At 30.4% G+C, this 16,835-nt stretch overlaps 1 protein-coding gene and 1 pseudogene across 1 annotated transcript; one reads left to right on the top strand and one right to left on the bottom strand.

Annotated features, from left to right (window-relative positions):
* Nucleotides 1-6,692: 6,692 nt before the first annotated feature.
* LOC113859170 (cannabidiolic acid synthase-like 2) lies at nucleotides 6,693-8,445 on the bottom strand. Its single transcript, XM_027491986.1, has one exon. It carries the CDS (start codon nucleotides 8,443-8,445, stop codon nucleotides 6,838-6,840), a length of 1,608 nt encoding a protein of 535 aa, XP_027347787.1. The 3' UTR covers nucleotides 6,693-6,837.
* Nucleotides 8,446-13,441: 4,996 nt separating this feature from the next.
* On the top strand, nucleotides 13,442-16,310 carry LOC113859970 (annotated as a pseudogene).
* Nucleotides 16,311-16,835: the final 525 nt, after the last annotated feature.

Raw genomic sequence — 16,835 nt, 5'->3', positions numbered from 1 at the left:
CTTCCACCTCTGGAGGAGATGATGCGTTGATATGTTCTTTAGAGAGCAAGGAAGAGTCTTGGGTGTTAGACTCTGGAGCATCTTTTCATGCCACTTCGCAAAGAGAATTCTTCAAGAACTATGTTCCCAGCAACCTTGGTAAAGTTTACCTTGGTAACGACCAATCATGTGAGATTGTGGGTAAAGGTGTAGTGAAGGTTAAGTTAAACGGGTCTGTATGGGAATTGAAAAATGTCAAACATATTTCCGACCTGACAAAGAACTTAATCTCAGTAAGCCAGTTGGCCAGTGAAGGCTACACAACAGTCTTCCACGGTGATAACTGGAAGATTTCAAAGGGTACAATGGTAATTGCTCGTGACAAAAAGAGTGGTACTCTTTATAAGATAGTAGGAGCATGTCATCTGATTGCAGTTGCAGCAAATGAAAATCCCAATCTATGGCACCAGAGACTAGGCCATATGAGTGAGAAAGGGATGAAAATCATACACTCAAACGGTAAGCTACCAGGTCTTCAGTCAGTAGAAATTGACATGTGTGAAGACTGTATACTTGGAAAACAAAAACGAGTCAGCTTTCAAACAAGTGGAAGAACCCCAAAGAAGGAAAGACTCGAACTTGTTCACTCTGACGTTTGGGGTCCAACATCTGTTCCATCCATTAGTGGGAAGCAATACTTTGTGACTTTTATCGATGATCACTCCAGAAAGGTATGGGTATACTTTCTGAAATATAAGTCTGAAGTATTTGAGGCTTTCAAGATGTGGAAAGCCATGGTTGAAAATGAAACAGGATTGAAGATTAAAAAGATCAGAACCGACAATGGTGGTGAATATGAAGACACCAGATTCAAGAAGTTTTGCTATGAGCACGAGATCAGAATGGAGAGGACCGTGCCAGGTACGCCTCAACACAATGGTGTAGCTGAGCGTATGAATCGAACGTTGACTGAAAGAGCCAGAAGCTTGCGTGTGCAGTCAGGCTTACCAAAGTAGTTCTGGGCAGAAGCAGTCAACACAGCAGCTTACTTGATCAACCGAGGTCCATCGGTACCATTGGAGCACAAAATACCAGAAGAGGTATGGAGTGGAAAAGAGGTAAAACTCTCACATCTTAGAGTTTTTGGCTGTGTAGCATATGTGCACATTAATGATCAAGGCAGGAGTAAGCTTGATCCCAAATCAAAGAAGTGCACTTTCATCGGTTATGGTGAAGATGAATTTGGCTACCGCCTATGGGATGATGAAAACAAAAAAATGATCCGCAGCAGAGATGTAATCTTCAATGAAAGAGTGATGTACAAGGACAAGCATAGCATAATCGCCAACAATGCAGAACAGATTGAGCCAGTGTATGCAGAAGTGGATGATGTCCCAGAAAATCCTATAGTTGAGAATCCTCAGTCAGAGGAATTAACTGAAGAGAACAGTGAGCAGCAGTCTGACACATCAGAGGCTCCTAGAGAGCCTGAAGATTATGTAGAAGCATGTCAGACTATAGATGCCAATAAGTGGGAGCTTGCCATGAAAGATGAGATGAAGTCTTTAATCTCCAATCAGACATGGGAACTAATCAAGTTACCTATGGGAAAGAAAGCACTTCACAACAAATGGGTGTATCGAGTGAAGGAAGACCATGATGGTTCCAGGAGATACAAAGCCAGACTGGTTGTCAAAGGATTTCAGCAGAAAGAAGGAGTTGACTACACTGAGATCTTTGCTCCAGTTGTAAAGCTCAATACTATCAGGACTGTGTTAAGTATTGTGGCTAGTGAAGAGCTCTACCTAGAGCAATTAGACGTGAAGACTGCATTTCTTCACGGAGACCTAGATGAGGAGATCTACATGCACCAACCTGAAGGTTTTTCAGAAGAAAAGAAGGATATGGTGTGCAAATTAAAAAAGAGCTTATACGGCCTGAAATAAGCTCCTAGACAGTGGTATAGGAAGTTCGAAAGCTTTATGCACAAGGAAGGTTTCCAGAAGTGCAATGCTGATCACTGTTATTTCTTCAAGAGGTATAAGTCCAGCTATATCATATTGCTACTTTATGTTGATGACATGTTAGTAGCAGGATCAGATATGAAAGACATCAGAAATTTAAAGATGCAGTTGTCAAAAGAATTTGACATGAAGGACTTAGGCCCAGCAAAGAAGATTCTTGGAATGCAAATCACGAGAGATAAGCAAAAAGGAGTTTTGAAGTTATCTCAGGCGGAGTACATCAACCGTGTTTTGCACAGATTCAACATGGATAAGGCCAAGCCAGTTAGTACACCTTTGGCCAGTCATTTTCGTCTATCCAAGGATCAGTCCCCTCAAACGGAGGAAGAAAGAAACTTCATGGCTAAGATTCCATATGCTTCAGCCATTGGAAGTTTGATGTACGCAATGGTATGTACTAGGCCAGACATTGGCCATGCAGTAAGAGTTATAAGCAGGTTTATGGCAAATCCAGGAAAAGCTCATTGGGAAGCAGTCAAGTGGATTTTGAGGTATCTACAAGGCACAACAAAGAAGTGTTTGTACTTTGGAAAAGGAGAATTAAAAGTACAAGGCTATGTAGATGCAGACTTCGGAGGTGAAGTTGATCACCGAAGAAGTACCATCGGTTACATTTTTACTGTTGGTACTACAGCTGTCAGTTGGATGTCGCGGATACAGAAGATTGTTGCTTTATCCACTACAAAAGCTGAGTATGTAGCAGTAACAGAAGCCAGTAAAGAGTTGATATGGCTTCAAGGTTTGTTAACAGAGCTGGAATTCATCCAAGAGAGGAGTGTTTTGCACAGTGACAGTCAGAGTGCAATACATCTGGCAAAAAATTCAGCATTTCACTCTAGAACCAAGCACATTGATATACGTTATCACTTCATCAGATCTTTGCTTGAGGATAAGGTGCTGACATTGAAAAAGATTGTAGGAAGCAAGAACCCAACAGACATGCTAACAAAGGTGATGACCATTGACAAATTGAAGTTGTGTTCAACTTCAGTTGGCCTGCTAGAATAACAGATCATGAAAAGACTGCTGCATTGATTGAAGTGTGAAGACAGATTGAAATCAGTCTTCAAGTGGGAGATTGTTGAAAAGTCAAAAATGGTGTGCCAATTTTCGGTACCTAACATTCGGTTGAATGTTAGCGTTTTCGGTGCCAAACGCGTTGCGAATTCGGTGCCAACGCGTTTTGTTGAAAATCAAACGTTTCATTTGCCTATAAATACGAAGCTCTTCCATCCATTCTAAGCATCCCATTTCTGAGAGAACAACTGAAAATATTCAGAGAGCAAAAACAGAGAAAATAATTTAGCTTCTGGTACAATTGGGTTACAGGTTGTGAGTCATTTTTGAGTGTTTTGTAAACATTGAGTGTATTCCCTTTTCAGTAATATATCTGCAGCAGTCCGGAGACGTAGGCATTATTGGCCGAACTCTGTTATCAATTTTGTGTGTGCAATATTCCACATTTATTTTTCATTTCCACAAATCTGACATTACAAGAGAATTCAGCGTAATTTTCCCAACAGTGACTCCTAGCAAGGAATGAATCTAGGTAATTACCTGATAAAACTTTTGTAGATGATATGCTTATCGTTTTCTTTATTAATTGTTATATATTATTTCCATTCAAGTACTTTAATCTTTTAAAAAAAATAGATTAATCTTCAAAATTAAGAGTATGTGACTAAACATTTCTCTTTCTTTTAGAAAGAACAAGCTTCACAGGAAGTACAACTTGTATTCCCTTCTCAAAGAATTGTGTTATTTATGTCATTAGTTTAAATACCTACACCATATATCTACACTTTATAACACTTGTTTATAATTATAAAAAAGAAAAAAGAAAAAGATATCATACGGTGTTCTGTTCGATCTTGCAGAGCAGGTGCCACCATCTAAAAATATTTCAACATGACTATTTGCAGAAATGATTAATTAAGACTAAAGTTAAAAGTTGCCAATTGCCAACCTCTCTGCGTGTCGTGACTGTTGTCTGCTTCGACACTGTGAACCCGAGTAGAATATGCTGCTCCTCATCCTCATGCTTTCACTATATTTCATATATCTCTGATTCAAACATTGTTTTGAATCGATATTTATGTTTTTGTGCTTGATTCGGGTTAAATTTTGATATATGAATAATTAATCAATTGTCAAATGTACTTACCACTTTAATACACTTCTCTGTAAACTACCTTTTGGAAAAAAAGTGATAACTTTGCTGAAAATTAACTTGTATTCGCTTCTTAAAATATTCCAAATAAATTCATTTCAGCAGGAATGTTTTCCTCTTAGTTTTTGTTTTCTGGGACGACTGTACTGAAGAGACTGATCTCCATATAGAATATATGAAAATATAAAGCTCATATAATTAAAAATATTTAATTTTTGTAGCAATTATTTAAAAAATTACACTTCAAGTAATTTTTAATTAGTTGAGTGTAAAAAAGTTATTTTGATGATATACCAAAATTAAACCCTAACCAATATTAAGCTTTTGATTGCCTATCGATCCAATGTAAAATTCTCATTTAGTTGTCTCCTTTATTACATTATTTAGTATAAATATTACAGTAGTTACACCTTTTCTATTTTTTTTAATTCTCAATAAGATAATTGATCTTTAAATAGATAATTAATAAGAGTATTTTATGATTCTTAATAAAATTATAGTTACCTAAACATATTTTTATGCAAACTGAAAGGTATCTTGTTCCTGTAAACTATAAAAGTATCTAAAAAATAAAGAAACATGACATTTTATATTATTTTACATTTATTAATTAACTTAAAACTATGTTTTAAATATTTTTAATTTAATATATAATTTTATATAATAATACTTTTAAACCAAAAAATAATTTGTATTTAACTTATTAATTATTTTAATATTTTTGCAAATTCAACATTATATAATCAATAATTTATCTTTCAAAAGTTTATGTCCATCTAATATACTTTAAACTACTTAACACTACTAGATTGTGAATAATTTATTCGCCGCCATCAAATAATAAACAATGATCCCATTTAACTTAATTGTTAATTTTTATTTATATAATTAAATAAATGATATAATTAAATTTATAAAGAAAAAAAATGAAATAATTAATAGATAAACGAAATAAAATGTGGTCTCGCTGTTATGCAGTAAAGCATTCCTCGTGGTGATGCACTTAATTTAATTATATTAAATTTAAGCTTTAAATTTATATTATTTAAATAAATAAAATTTAAATATGTTTATCGATATACCTAGCTTAACCAGCATTGCATATGAATTTACGGTCTCTAATTGTCACCTTAATTTTCAACTTTTATCTTTAGACGACATTTGAATCTTTAATATTTTTATCAGGATAATTCAAAAAAAAATTGAAGTTATCAGTTTCTTGTTTATTGGGTTCATCTTCCTTTTCATCATCTATTAAGCTATATAACAAATAAGTGTCTTAATTATTATTTTAATAACTTTTATACTCTCGTTATTATTATGTTAAAAAGTTATATTAAATCTATATCTATGTAATACTAAAAATATTATAATATCTTTTTGTTGAAAACTTCATAAATGCCCCTTTCCGCTTCCCTTAATTTGTTATTTTACCTTTTAAAATAGATAAGGAAAAAAAAATTAATACATAGATAATGTGAAATTAAAAAAGGGGATCATTAGAAATTAAATATTAAAAAAAATAAAAATGTGAGATAAATAAAATAATAAAAATTACAAATAAAATATAAAAGTAAATAAGCATAAGAACAGGAAGAATATTAATTTTCGAACTAGCGGCAATAATCAATAAAATAGTACTTATCTTCTTGCTAGTTACTACGTTTTATGATAATGAAAATTTTACAATTATAATTAATTTTACATTTTATGATAATGAAAATTTTACAATTATTAATTATATAAATTATTATACAAAATATTTTTAATAAAAATATATTCATTAAAAGTATAATTTTAAGTAATTGAATTTTTAAAATTTTTAAACATTTTAAGACAAACTAAAATACTAAACAAACAGATAACATGAGACAAAGTGAACATTATTTATTATATCGTTCTCGTTGTTATTGTTAGAATAATTTATTTGAATAAGCATTTTAATTTGATTTTTTACTTTTATGTTTTATTTTAAATTTAATTAGAATACATTAATAATAGTACTTTAAATATTTTAAATTGAAATCCCTGTTGCACTCTCCTTATATTCCCAACAAATTAATTGGACTTCCCATTTTACCATTTTATATGTTACATATACCCATTGTCTCTCGCACACATACACTTGGACACACGTATATAATATCATACTTTTATATTTGTAAAAATATTTATATATATTTTTTTATATAAGTATCTCACATTTATAATTTTCTATCAACTAATATTTTTTATATTTAATAAATCCCAATTTACCTAGTTGTTGATAATAAGACTTTATACATCCATAAATTTGGTGTATATAAATTTAAATTTTCACGTGTCGCATCATTTTAAAAATTGAGTCACATAATTTATCCGTAAAACCCCATAATTTCAAGATTAGCTAAATTAATCTAGATTAGATAATTCTTTTGACTATAAATAAAATTTTATGGATGGTGACACAAAAGTACCATGATACTAAATATTAGAACTGGAATGAATTAAAAATTTATAAGATTTATTTGTGTGACAACTTACATATATAAAACTGCAAATTATTTTTATACATATAAACACAACAACTAATTAAGCATCAATGAATGGTACACATAAAAGCAAATTAAACTAAAGAAAACAGCTTATTTTAATTTATAATGACATTTGCTGGGCCAAGGAATTCTATTTGCGTCCCTTTGATATGAGAGAAGGTATGCTCTGTTCGTTTCTGAAGAAGTTGAGAGGATCAACCTTGGTCTTCACCCTTGCCAATCTGTTGAAGTTGTTGTTGAAATACTTAAGACCCCAAATGCTGGCTTGGCTATAGCTTGTGTAGCCATTGTTATTTACACCTATGTCAAGGTCTCTATAATTCAAATATGCAGCTCTAGGAGACTTTGAAACATAAGGTTCCATATAACTGTAGAGTCTTCTCATCCAGTTGATGTGCCTTTCTGCTGCCTCATTCCCTTCCTCTTGCCAATAAACCTGGTGCTGAATGTGGAATATGTTTCCAGATCTGTGTGGGAATGGAATTTCAGAGTCCGAAATCTCATCCATTCTCCCTCCATAAGGAGTGAATTGAACCACTGCAGTTTCAATCCCTTCTTCATAAAGCATTGGCCATAACCCTTCTAACCCATCTTCAGGAATTGGATCTCTCACATAATCAGATTTTGATTTGAAAAAACTCACACCACCCCTTTGAGTTCTGTTCAACAAAACTTCTGGTGGTTGACCATTTGTGAATCCAGCCATGTATAGAACTGACCCTATCCAACTCATCTCAGTACAATCTTCTCTCACCAAACCCAACTCTGGGAAGCTATTTTGCATCAAGGGTATGAGTTGATCTACACCTCCAAGAAACATGGACTCAAACGAGGCTCGTATTGTTTGCTCTCCATTTTGACTTGAATTTACACTTTCCATGTTGATCCTAATGGTCAGGCCTTGATCAAGTTTATTTGCCACAAGTTGCCACTTTTGAATAAGCATGGTTGCATTCTGTTCCAATGTTCTTGGAACATTGAACACTGTCACAGTTGATGGAACTGCCACTAGTTTTATCTTCCAAGCCAATATGACTCCAAAGCTTGCACCTCCTCCTCCTCTAATGGCCCAAAACAGATCCTCACCCATGGATTCTCTATCAAGAACCCTACCATTAACATCAACCATGTGAGCATCAATCACGTTATCAGCAGCAAGACCATACCTGCGCATCAAGAATCCGTAGCCACCACCACTGAAATGGCCACCAATTCCCACGGTGGGGCACACACCTGCAGGGAACCCTAGTGTTTGGCTTTTCTCGCTAATCCTATAGTAAAGTTCACCAATAGTTGCACCAGATTGAACCCATGCAGTGCTGTTTTCCACGTCCACTTCGATTTCTCGAAGGTTTAGGAGGTCAAGGATCACAAAGGGAACCTCGGAAACGTACGAGAGACCCTCGTAATCATGGCCTCCACTCCGAGTTCGAATCTGCATGCCATGGCGTTGGGAACATATTATGGTAGCTTGAATATGGGAAACTTCTCGTGGTGTCACGATGACAAGGGATTTTGAAGTTGTGTTGGTTGCGAATCTAAGGTTTTGAATGGAGAAATCTAGTATAGAGGAGTACGAGGAGTTGGTTTGGGTGTAAACAACGTTTGAGATTGTGGTATTGTGGGAATAATTGTTAAGACATTGAACGAACTTTTCATGATTATCAGCTGAAGAAAATGGGAATGAAAATAAAAGAGCAATGGCAAAAACGGTAAAATATGAGCTTAGAGGGATCATTTTTGGTTGATGGTGTTTGTGAAAATGAGAGGTTGCGATTTGAGAAATGAGAAATCTCTTATTTATAGTACTCAGGAGTTCAATTTGTCATTTAAGTTTCGTAAGTGTGGACATTAGATTTAGATTTGTCAACGCATGCTTTATCTTGCCATGAGAGGAGACATTTCAAGCACGTAAACTATTGAGATTATTCCAACAATTCGAATATAGAGAAACTTCAACCTAAAAGAAGTTCGAACGTATAATGACACAAATTGCATTTCATGCACGCGGCTGTACCATGAAATCTGGACTTCCTGATTTAGTGAATATCCTTTCGAAAGTTAAATAAGCAAATGAATTTTACAAATTGACAAATGAATAATTTTATCATCATAATTAATTATGCAGTCTAAATTTAAGATAATTTTATATCATCAATTCATTTTGAACGCATGCTATGAGTTTAACCTTAAAATATAATACCCTCTTGTGTCAAACAAATTCATTTTTATATAATTCAACGAATTAAACTTACTTTATAAGAGTTTTAAAAGTTATATTACTCCCTTGCATATATTTAGGGAGGGAGAGGAGGGATGAGGTGTAAATAATTTAAAAGTTTTTAATTTGACTTTGTTTGATATAATTAGTTTTGAATTGCTTGAAAAGATAACATTACTATTGAATTTTCAGAAGGATTATTTATTTTATTATTTTAAAATTGAATAAAGAATAGTATAATAAAAACATATAAATATTGTTTCTGAGAAAAAAGTAGTGTCATTATTTGTTGTCTTCTTTAAATAACGATAAAATATCATTTCAAATAAATAAATGTAAATTTATTTTTTTAAGTAATAGATTAATCTAAGTTTATATAATATGCTAATCTTTTTTATTTTTTATAAATAATATATACTTTTGTTTAATTTAAAAATAAAACATTTACCTTCCCCTTCCTTTTTTTTTTTAAAAAAAATTATCAACTCCTAAACATACTTTAATTTTGGATTCCATATGAAATCATATATTGCATTCCTTTTCAGGGTTTAATTATATTTGAATTATTAGGCTGTGAATTAATGCTTTGACCATTTCATTTTCTAATTTTCAAAACCTTTCTAAAAAATACTTTTGCCAAATTGTCTACATCACCAAATACACGTCCAAATAGATATTACGACCAAGAAAAACAAAATCATAAAACGTATGAGTCAAAAATATAGAAAAATCGAATTACATTTGGGATAAGGTCAAAAATATTCTTCAAGCGTGTTTTTCTTTTTCTTTTTTCTTTTCTTATCAATGATGATAAATTTTTATCAATAACCCTATCTTTACAATAAAGTGTTACATTAAGACTTCATCTTCTGCAGAGAATTAATACAATATTTAAAAATAAAAGAAATTAAAATACATTTTAAATTTTAAATATGATTACATTTAATTTTATTATTTACTTTTTATTAATTTTAATTTTTATAAAATTTAATTTTTTAAATAATATTTATTGATACTTATTTATAACGTAATATACATCTAAATATATCACATGCTAAGAAAATTGATCACTGATATAATGTGCTTAAATATGTCATTATTATTAAATGATAATAAGAATTACATTAAAAAATTTAAAATTACAATAATTAAAATGACTAAAAAATTAAAATTTAATTATATTTACAATAATTAAAGATATATTGAAATCTATAAAAAATATCTCAATGTTTGAAAATAGATAAGACCAACAACTAACTATAGTAAGATTCATTACTTTGCCTAAATCTAGTTGTTGAAAACTACAATATTTCTTTGAACTCGATCATATAGACTAAATAACAACCAACAATGCTAAGGTTCTTCTTGATTTTTTCCTTAAGAGCTCTACAGTCTAAAGCAGGGCAGACAACAAAACTCAAACATGAGTAATGCTTTATTTGAAGGATTGAAATGATAAAGAAAAAGAAATAGAACCGATATTTTAAAAGGAACAAATATTAAAATTAATTAAAAAGTGTACAACTTTTCTTATTTTTTGTATTAATTTTTTTAAAAAAATGACTTAAAAATGTAAATTTTTTATTATATTATTATTTCATTATATAAAATCATTTTTTATTTTAAATTTTTGTGTGATAATAATTATTTTTTAATAAATACCGGGTACGCAGAGCAACTAGTAAATAATTGTTCCAGTTTAATATGTGATTTTGAGTTCCGATTGAAGGGAAAATTTTATCGTCTATAATGACACTACTTAACTTAAATAAATTCAAAAATTAAAATTTTTAATAATTAAAAATAAAATAAATCCAAAATTTCCCTTATCTACGTATATTTTAAGACAATTAGAGGATATTTTTCAGTATTGTTATTTTAATACCTGGTTTAGATGTCTATACAAAATACCCTTAAAAAACTATATATATTTCAGTTGCACAGGGTATATGATATAAACACTCAAATGGGGGTTTAAAATAGCATTATTTGGGGATTTTTGTAAATAGACACATTTGGAGAAAGGAATTACAATGCAACCAAACGAGCACAGGAATACCAAAGTTCATTCCTTCCCATTTAGTTCGTTCTTATTTGAGTTGAAATAAAAGTGTGAGACAACACCACACCTGGGTTGCAATTCTACTAGAGAAAAATAAATATGAAGATGCCTGTGACATAATATTACATGTGGGTTTATTTTATTTTATAAGATCCAAAACAATCGTAAAATATAAACATTTTTTCACTTTTTTTGGTACTTTCCCCACTGCTAGAATTCGCAGCAAAATAGCAAAATTCCAGTAGTCACTGCTAGGCATCATCTTTTTCTCTATGGAAGCTCACCGAATTAACAGAATGGCATAAAGTCTGGTTATAAATTACAAGCGAAAGCTAATAAAAATTTTGTGTCAAAATTAAATGTCAACATATATTTGTCCATTTTTTTCAATTTTAAATCTTGAAAATATCTTTATTATTAATGTTAATTAACTAATAAAAATAAAAAATCCGTTGTCATTCTTGAAGCGATTGACATTTTCTTTATAGGATATTGGAAAAGTCGATGGTCAGAATGCAAATTATTGCAAGCAAAATAATCTTTCGTTCCTATGGACGTAAGAGTCGGTTTGACATTATGAATGACAAGATGCATACGTAGCATTCAGCATGAAGACAGCTTTCCTAGTTATTACTTGGGAATTTCAAATTCCAACTTAAATAGACGTTCTAAGCAATATCTATTTTGACATGCTTTACACCGTGGGTTATACCTCCAATCATCTAGATCAAGCCTAAAAATGTATCCATTTTTTATGGACCTAAATCAGAAAAAATATTAATTGTGAATTGAATTTATTCAATTATTAATTTATAACTATATATTACTTTTTCTAAATATAATAATACAGTCATGTTAGATATAAGTTAAATAAAAATTTTAAATTAAATATAAAAAATTATTTTATATATAAAACAAAATTTTCTTATATTAGTATAAGTCTAAAAACTCTTACATTTACTCTAAATCTTTCATTTAACTTAAATCTAACAGGTTATAATTTATTATTTTACTGGCCGTTAAATTTAAGTTAAATAAAAGACTCAAATTAGGTGTAAGAATTATTAGATTTATACTAATGTAAGAATATCATTTCCTTTTATTTATTTATTTATATATATATATATATATATTATAATAATTTATAAAAAGAATTATATACATATTACTTGGACCATCGTACGACAGCAGATTACCTCAAGGACGATGAAATTTGTTCTATGATTTGTTGTTGACTGAGACCAAATGTGTGTGATTAATTAGTTGGAATTTCCTTATTGATCTCTCTGTACATTAATTGAATATAGTTCTTAGATAAGAGTACTTTTAAGAGTTATATTAAATGAAAATATTTTTAAAAATTAATGTTTCATAATAAATATTTATTTTTATTTTATTTTTAAAATTTAAAAAGTATTTTTAATTTATTTTATTTAGTGTAATAGAATATTTATTACTAGTAATTACAAAATTATTTTTATTTTTAATATAGTTATAAATAATATTGTAAAATAATTTATTTTTATTTATTTATTTAATTTAATAATATTAGCGAGGTATACTAGAAACTCATTAATATATTCCTCAGCTACTCTGATGTTTTTTTTTAAATTGTTGTTCGACATATCAAATTTTTATTTTTAAATGGGTGAAATAAGAAAATAAATTATAATTAAATAATATAATAAAAATGAAAGATAAATATAAAAATATGAAAATAAAAATATAAAGGTTATTTTTTTATGTTTAACTTTTTTAAGTACATTTCTTCTGTGATATATTAATAATATTAACGTGGGAAAGTGAGAATATCTATTAATAACTAATTAAAACAGTCTTGGCAAAAAATAAAAACAACCTACTCCCATCTCTTGAATAATTGAGAGTAAGTACTTTTTAAAAAAGGATCTTGCTATTTTGACCCTACGAAAAAAATCTTGTCATTTAGTGCTCATTAAAAATTCCTTTTAATTTAACATTAATCAGCATTTTTAAAAAATAGTAATTTGTTAATAGGTAAAAATGAAAAGAAATTACGTTCATAAGTGAGAATAATAACTTGTTATTTTCAAAACAGTTGAACAATAACTGAAATTGTTTTATAAGTTATTTTAAAAAAAAAATCTATTTCTGATAATGATAATTCGCAAATACTGAATAACTTGTGGATAATCCATTCGTAGATTTAGATGTAATCTTCTAGAATCAATAATACATAGATAATGTAATACTCTATCAATGTTTAAATGATGCTTACCCTTCTATCTGTTTTCTTTGCTTCAGTTGAGACTATTTTGTCCATTCGTATGTGTATGAAAGCTTGATTTTGTTAGTAAAATGTGTGATTTGGGAATAAATGAAATGAAGGATTTTTTTTAGTATCCTCATGAATAATGAGTAATGCTGATTAGATGTTTGATCATCCTTAATTACACCATTTTTCTTTTCATTATGGATCTGTTGTTTCATCAGCATCTAGGTAGAAGTTACCAGTTTGTATTGTTGACGGTTCATTGAGATTGAGGTTTTCTGTCAATTTTGAGAGTATATTATTGATTCCGTATGGTTCTTTTTCACTACCTCAGCTAACAAAAATGTCATTTAATTCAAGTTGTTGGTCTTTTCAGTTCTATTATTCATAAAATATATTATATTAATTAACATAATTTAAGGTCTGAATCTAGTTTATACAGTTCCAAATACAAAGGAGCAAATGCAAAGAAACTTAAGGGGAGAAAAAGTCTTAACATGCGCTAGACGGATGAGATTAAAGAATAGCATTAAGTTGAATTGCATTGCATTTCTGGATTTTAGATTTTGGCAAGGAAAGAAATGGCATGAAATAATAACATTAATGTCGCCTTCTCAAATAAAAAAAGGTAAAAGATTAACGATTACTTGTAATATCTTGATCTTTCAATGAACTATCTGGAGGGAACAATCCCTCATCAGCTTGGAAATATCTCTCGTTTGCAGCTTGATCTCAGTTGGAATGGTCTTGTTGGAATAATTTCTTATCAACTTGGAAGACTTTCAAATTTGCAGCAACTTTATCTTGGAAACATTCGAGGACTCAAAATTCATGACAAGAATCATGTTGGACATGCAGGTGAGTGGCTGTCCAATATCTCACTCTCTTATCCCATCTTGAATTGGTTGCATAATCTCAATAATTATCAAGGCTGGCTACAAACAATTGCTATGCATTAAAAACTTCAAGAACTGAAGCTAGCTGGATCTGATCTTTCAAATCATTATCTCCTTTCTTTGTTCCCTTCAATATTGAATTTTTCTAATTCGCTTACAATTCCTTCGCATCGTACATAATATTCCAATGGGTGTTTAATGCCACCTCCGGTTTAACCCTCCTTGATCTGATCAATAATCTCTTTGAAGGTCCCAATTCATATGATTTTGACATCTTGATTTGTCCTGGAATAAACTACATGGTGAAATTCTGAAATCCTTTGGGGATATATGTACCTTACACTCGTTACACCTTGATCATATCAATTTGAAAGAAGATATCTCAGTAATTAGTAATTTGTCTGGTTGTGTTAGATAATCACTAAGAGAATTGAGTCCAATTGGCAACCAAATTAATGGCGCATTACATGACCTTTCTATATTCCCATCTCTAAAATTATTAGACCTTTTTGGTTAAGTGGGAAGTTGCTAGACGGTGGTAGATGGTCACCCAAATTGGAGTCTTTGAGAATTGCATCGAACTCTTTGGAAGGGGGAATTCCAAAATCATTTGGAAACATATGTACCTTACGCTCGCTAGACTTGACAAAATTTAACTTGAGCGATGATCTTTCAATGATAATATATAATTTGTCCATTTGGTGTGCCAAATACTCACTGCAAGATTGTGGTACTCTTAGAAATACCTTGGACTTGTCTAATATTGTGGTACTCTTAAAAAAATTTTAAGATGCCATACCGGAAAGATTTTTAACCAATAATACTTTAATGCATGTTAAAGTGATAATTTTATTTAATAATAAATTATATATATTTCTTATAACTTGTTATATATTTTTTTAATTGGTACAATTATTTAGGTATAGTAACCGTAAAAGAATTTTAGAATACTACATTAACACACTTTTGTTAAATGGGAAGTTACCTGAAAATATTCATTTCCCAACTCAATTGAAGTTTTTGGATATGCAATCCAACAATTTGGAAGGTGTGATCAATGACTCCCATTTTGCCAACATGTCCATGTTACATTATTTAGACTTAAGTTACAATTAATTGGCTTTGATATTTAGTGACAATTGGGTCCCACATTCTCAATTGGTTTATATAAGTTCAAGGTCTTGTAGGTTAGGACCTAATTTTCTTAAATGGTTGCAAAATAAAAAACATCTTGAAATATTGTGATGTGATTATGACTTCGAACCAATTTGAAGGTTCAATCCCACCACACTTACGAAGTGCAGCAACACTACATTTGTCCTAGAACAAATTTTCAAAGTCTCGTGTGTTTTTATGCTCTAACACTGCGATTAATAGATTGAACATATTAGATCTCTCAGAGAATCAATCATCAGAGCAGCTCCCTGATTGTTGGAGTCATTTCACAGAAATAATATTTCTACATTTAAGTGACAACGTCTTATCAGAGGAAGTGCCATTCTTTTTAGGCTCACTACTTGAACTTCAAGTATTAATACTGAGGAACAATAGCTTAACTGGGAAGTTGCCTTTCTCTTTGAAAAATTGCATAAAGCTAGTTATGCTGGATCTCGGAGAAAATAGATTATCAGGGCCAATACCTTATTGTATAGGATTTTTGCAACAATTGCAAATGTTAAGCTTAGGAAGGAATCATTTCTTTGGAAGTCTTCCTCAGAATCTTTGTTACTTAACAAGCATTCAGTTGTTAGATCTCACACTTAACAATCTGTCAGGACAAATTTTCAAATGCATAAAAAATTTTACCGCGATGTCTCAAAAGGATTTCTCAACCACACGGATTAATTATTATCCTATAGTTTTTAGGCCACATTTACCATTATGGGTCCTATGTACGATTTGTTCGCGTTGTTGGTGTGGAAAGGTACAGAACAACTGTTCAAGAATAATAGACTCCTTTTGAAGAGCATTGATCTTTCCAGCAATAAGTTGTCAGGAGTTATTCCAGAAGAAATGAGAAACTTGGTAGGATTGGTGTCATTGAATTTGTCAAGGAATAGTTTGAGTACGTGGAGAAATTATTCCAAATTTTGGAATGTTAACATCACTTGGCTTTCTTGATTTGTCAAGAAACCATTTCTTGGGTACAATTCCCACGACTCTTGCTCAATGATTGAAAAATAGGTGACAAAGATTATAGATGATATGCGATAACGGTTACAAAAATGTGTTTTTAAGTAGTTATGTTATATTTTTTCTATGAATAAGATTTTAAACCATAATACAGAGAGTTACGACTTTACACTCAAACACTTGTAATATCTCAAAAATTGTCAACAATTTTACACACGTTAAATTCGACAGAAAGAGATTAACATTATTTTATTCTAATTGAAAGTTGTATGTTAGTTAATTATAATTTACTTTTAATCCAATTATTTTCTTTAATTTTTATTGTTTTATTTTAATATTTCTCAATAATTCTCTTTTTTTTTTCTATTTTTATGTTTTCACTCTATTTGTAACATTAATTGATTTCATTGAAAACAAACTATAAAAAACTCATTGAAAAATTTAAAATTCAATTTCACTCACTGAAACATATACCTAGCAACGTAATGGTAAAGTTTTTGCTTATGTTAATAAATTACGTTAACCTGTATGATAAGATATCTTTATGACTGTTTTATAAGTATTG

This window comes from Abrus precatorius, unplaced genomic scaffold, assembly GCF_003935025.1.
Source record: "Abrus precatorius isolate BTA unplaced genomic scaffold, Abrus_2018 Scaffold2, whole genome shotgun sequence".
NCBI classification, from domain to species: Eukaryota; Viridiplantae; Streptophyta; class Magnoliopsida; order Fabales; family Fabaceae; genus Abrus; species Abrus precatorius.
Note: the sequence above shows the minus strand (reverse complement) of the source record. Positions and strands in the feature narration are given on the sequence as shown.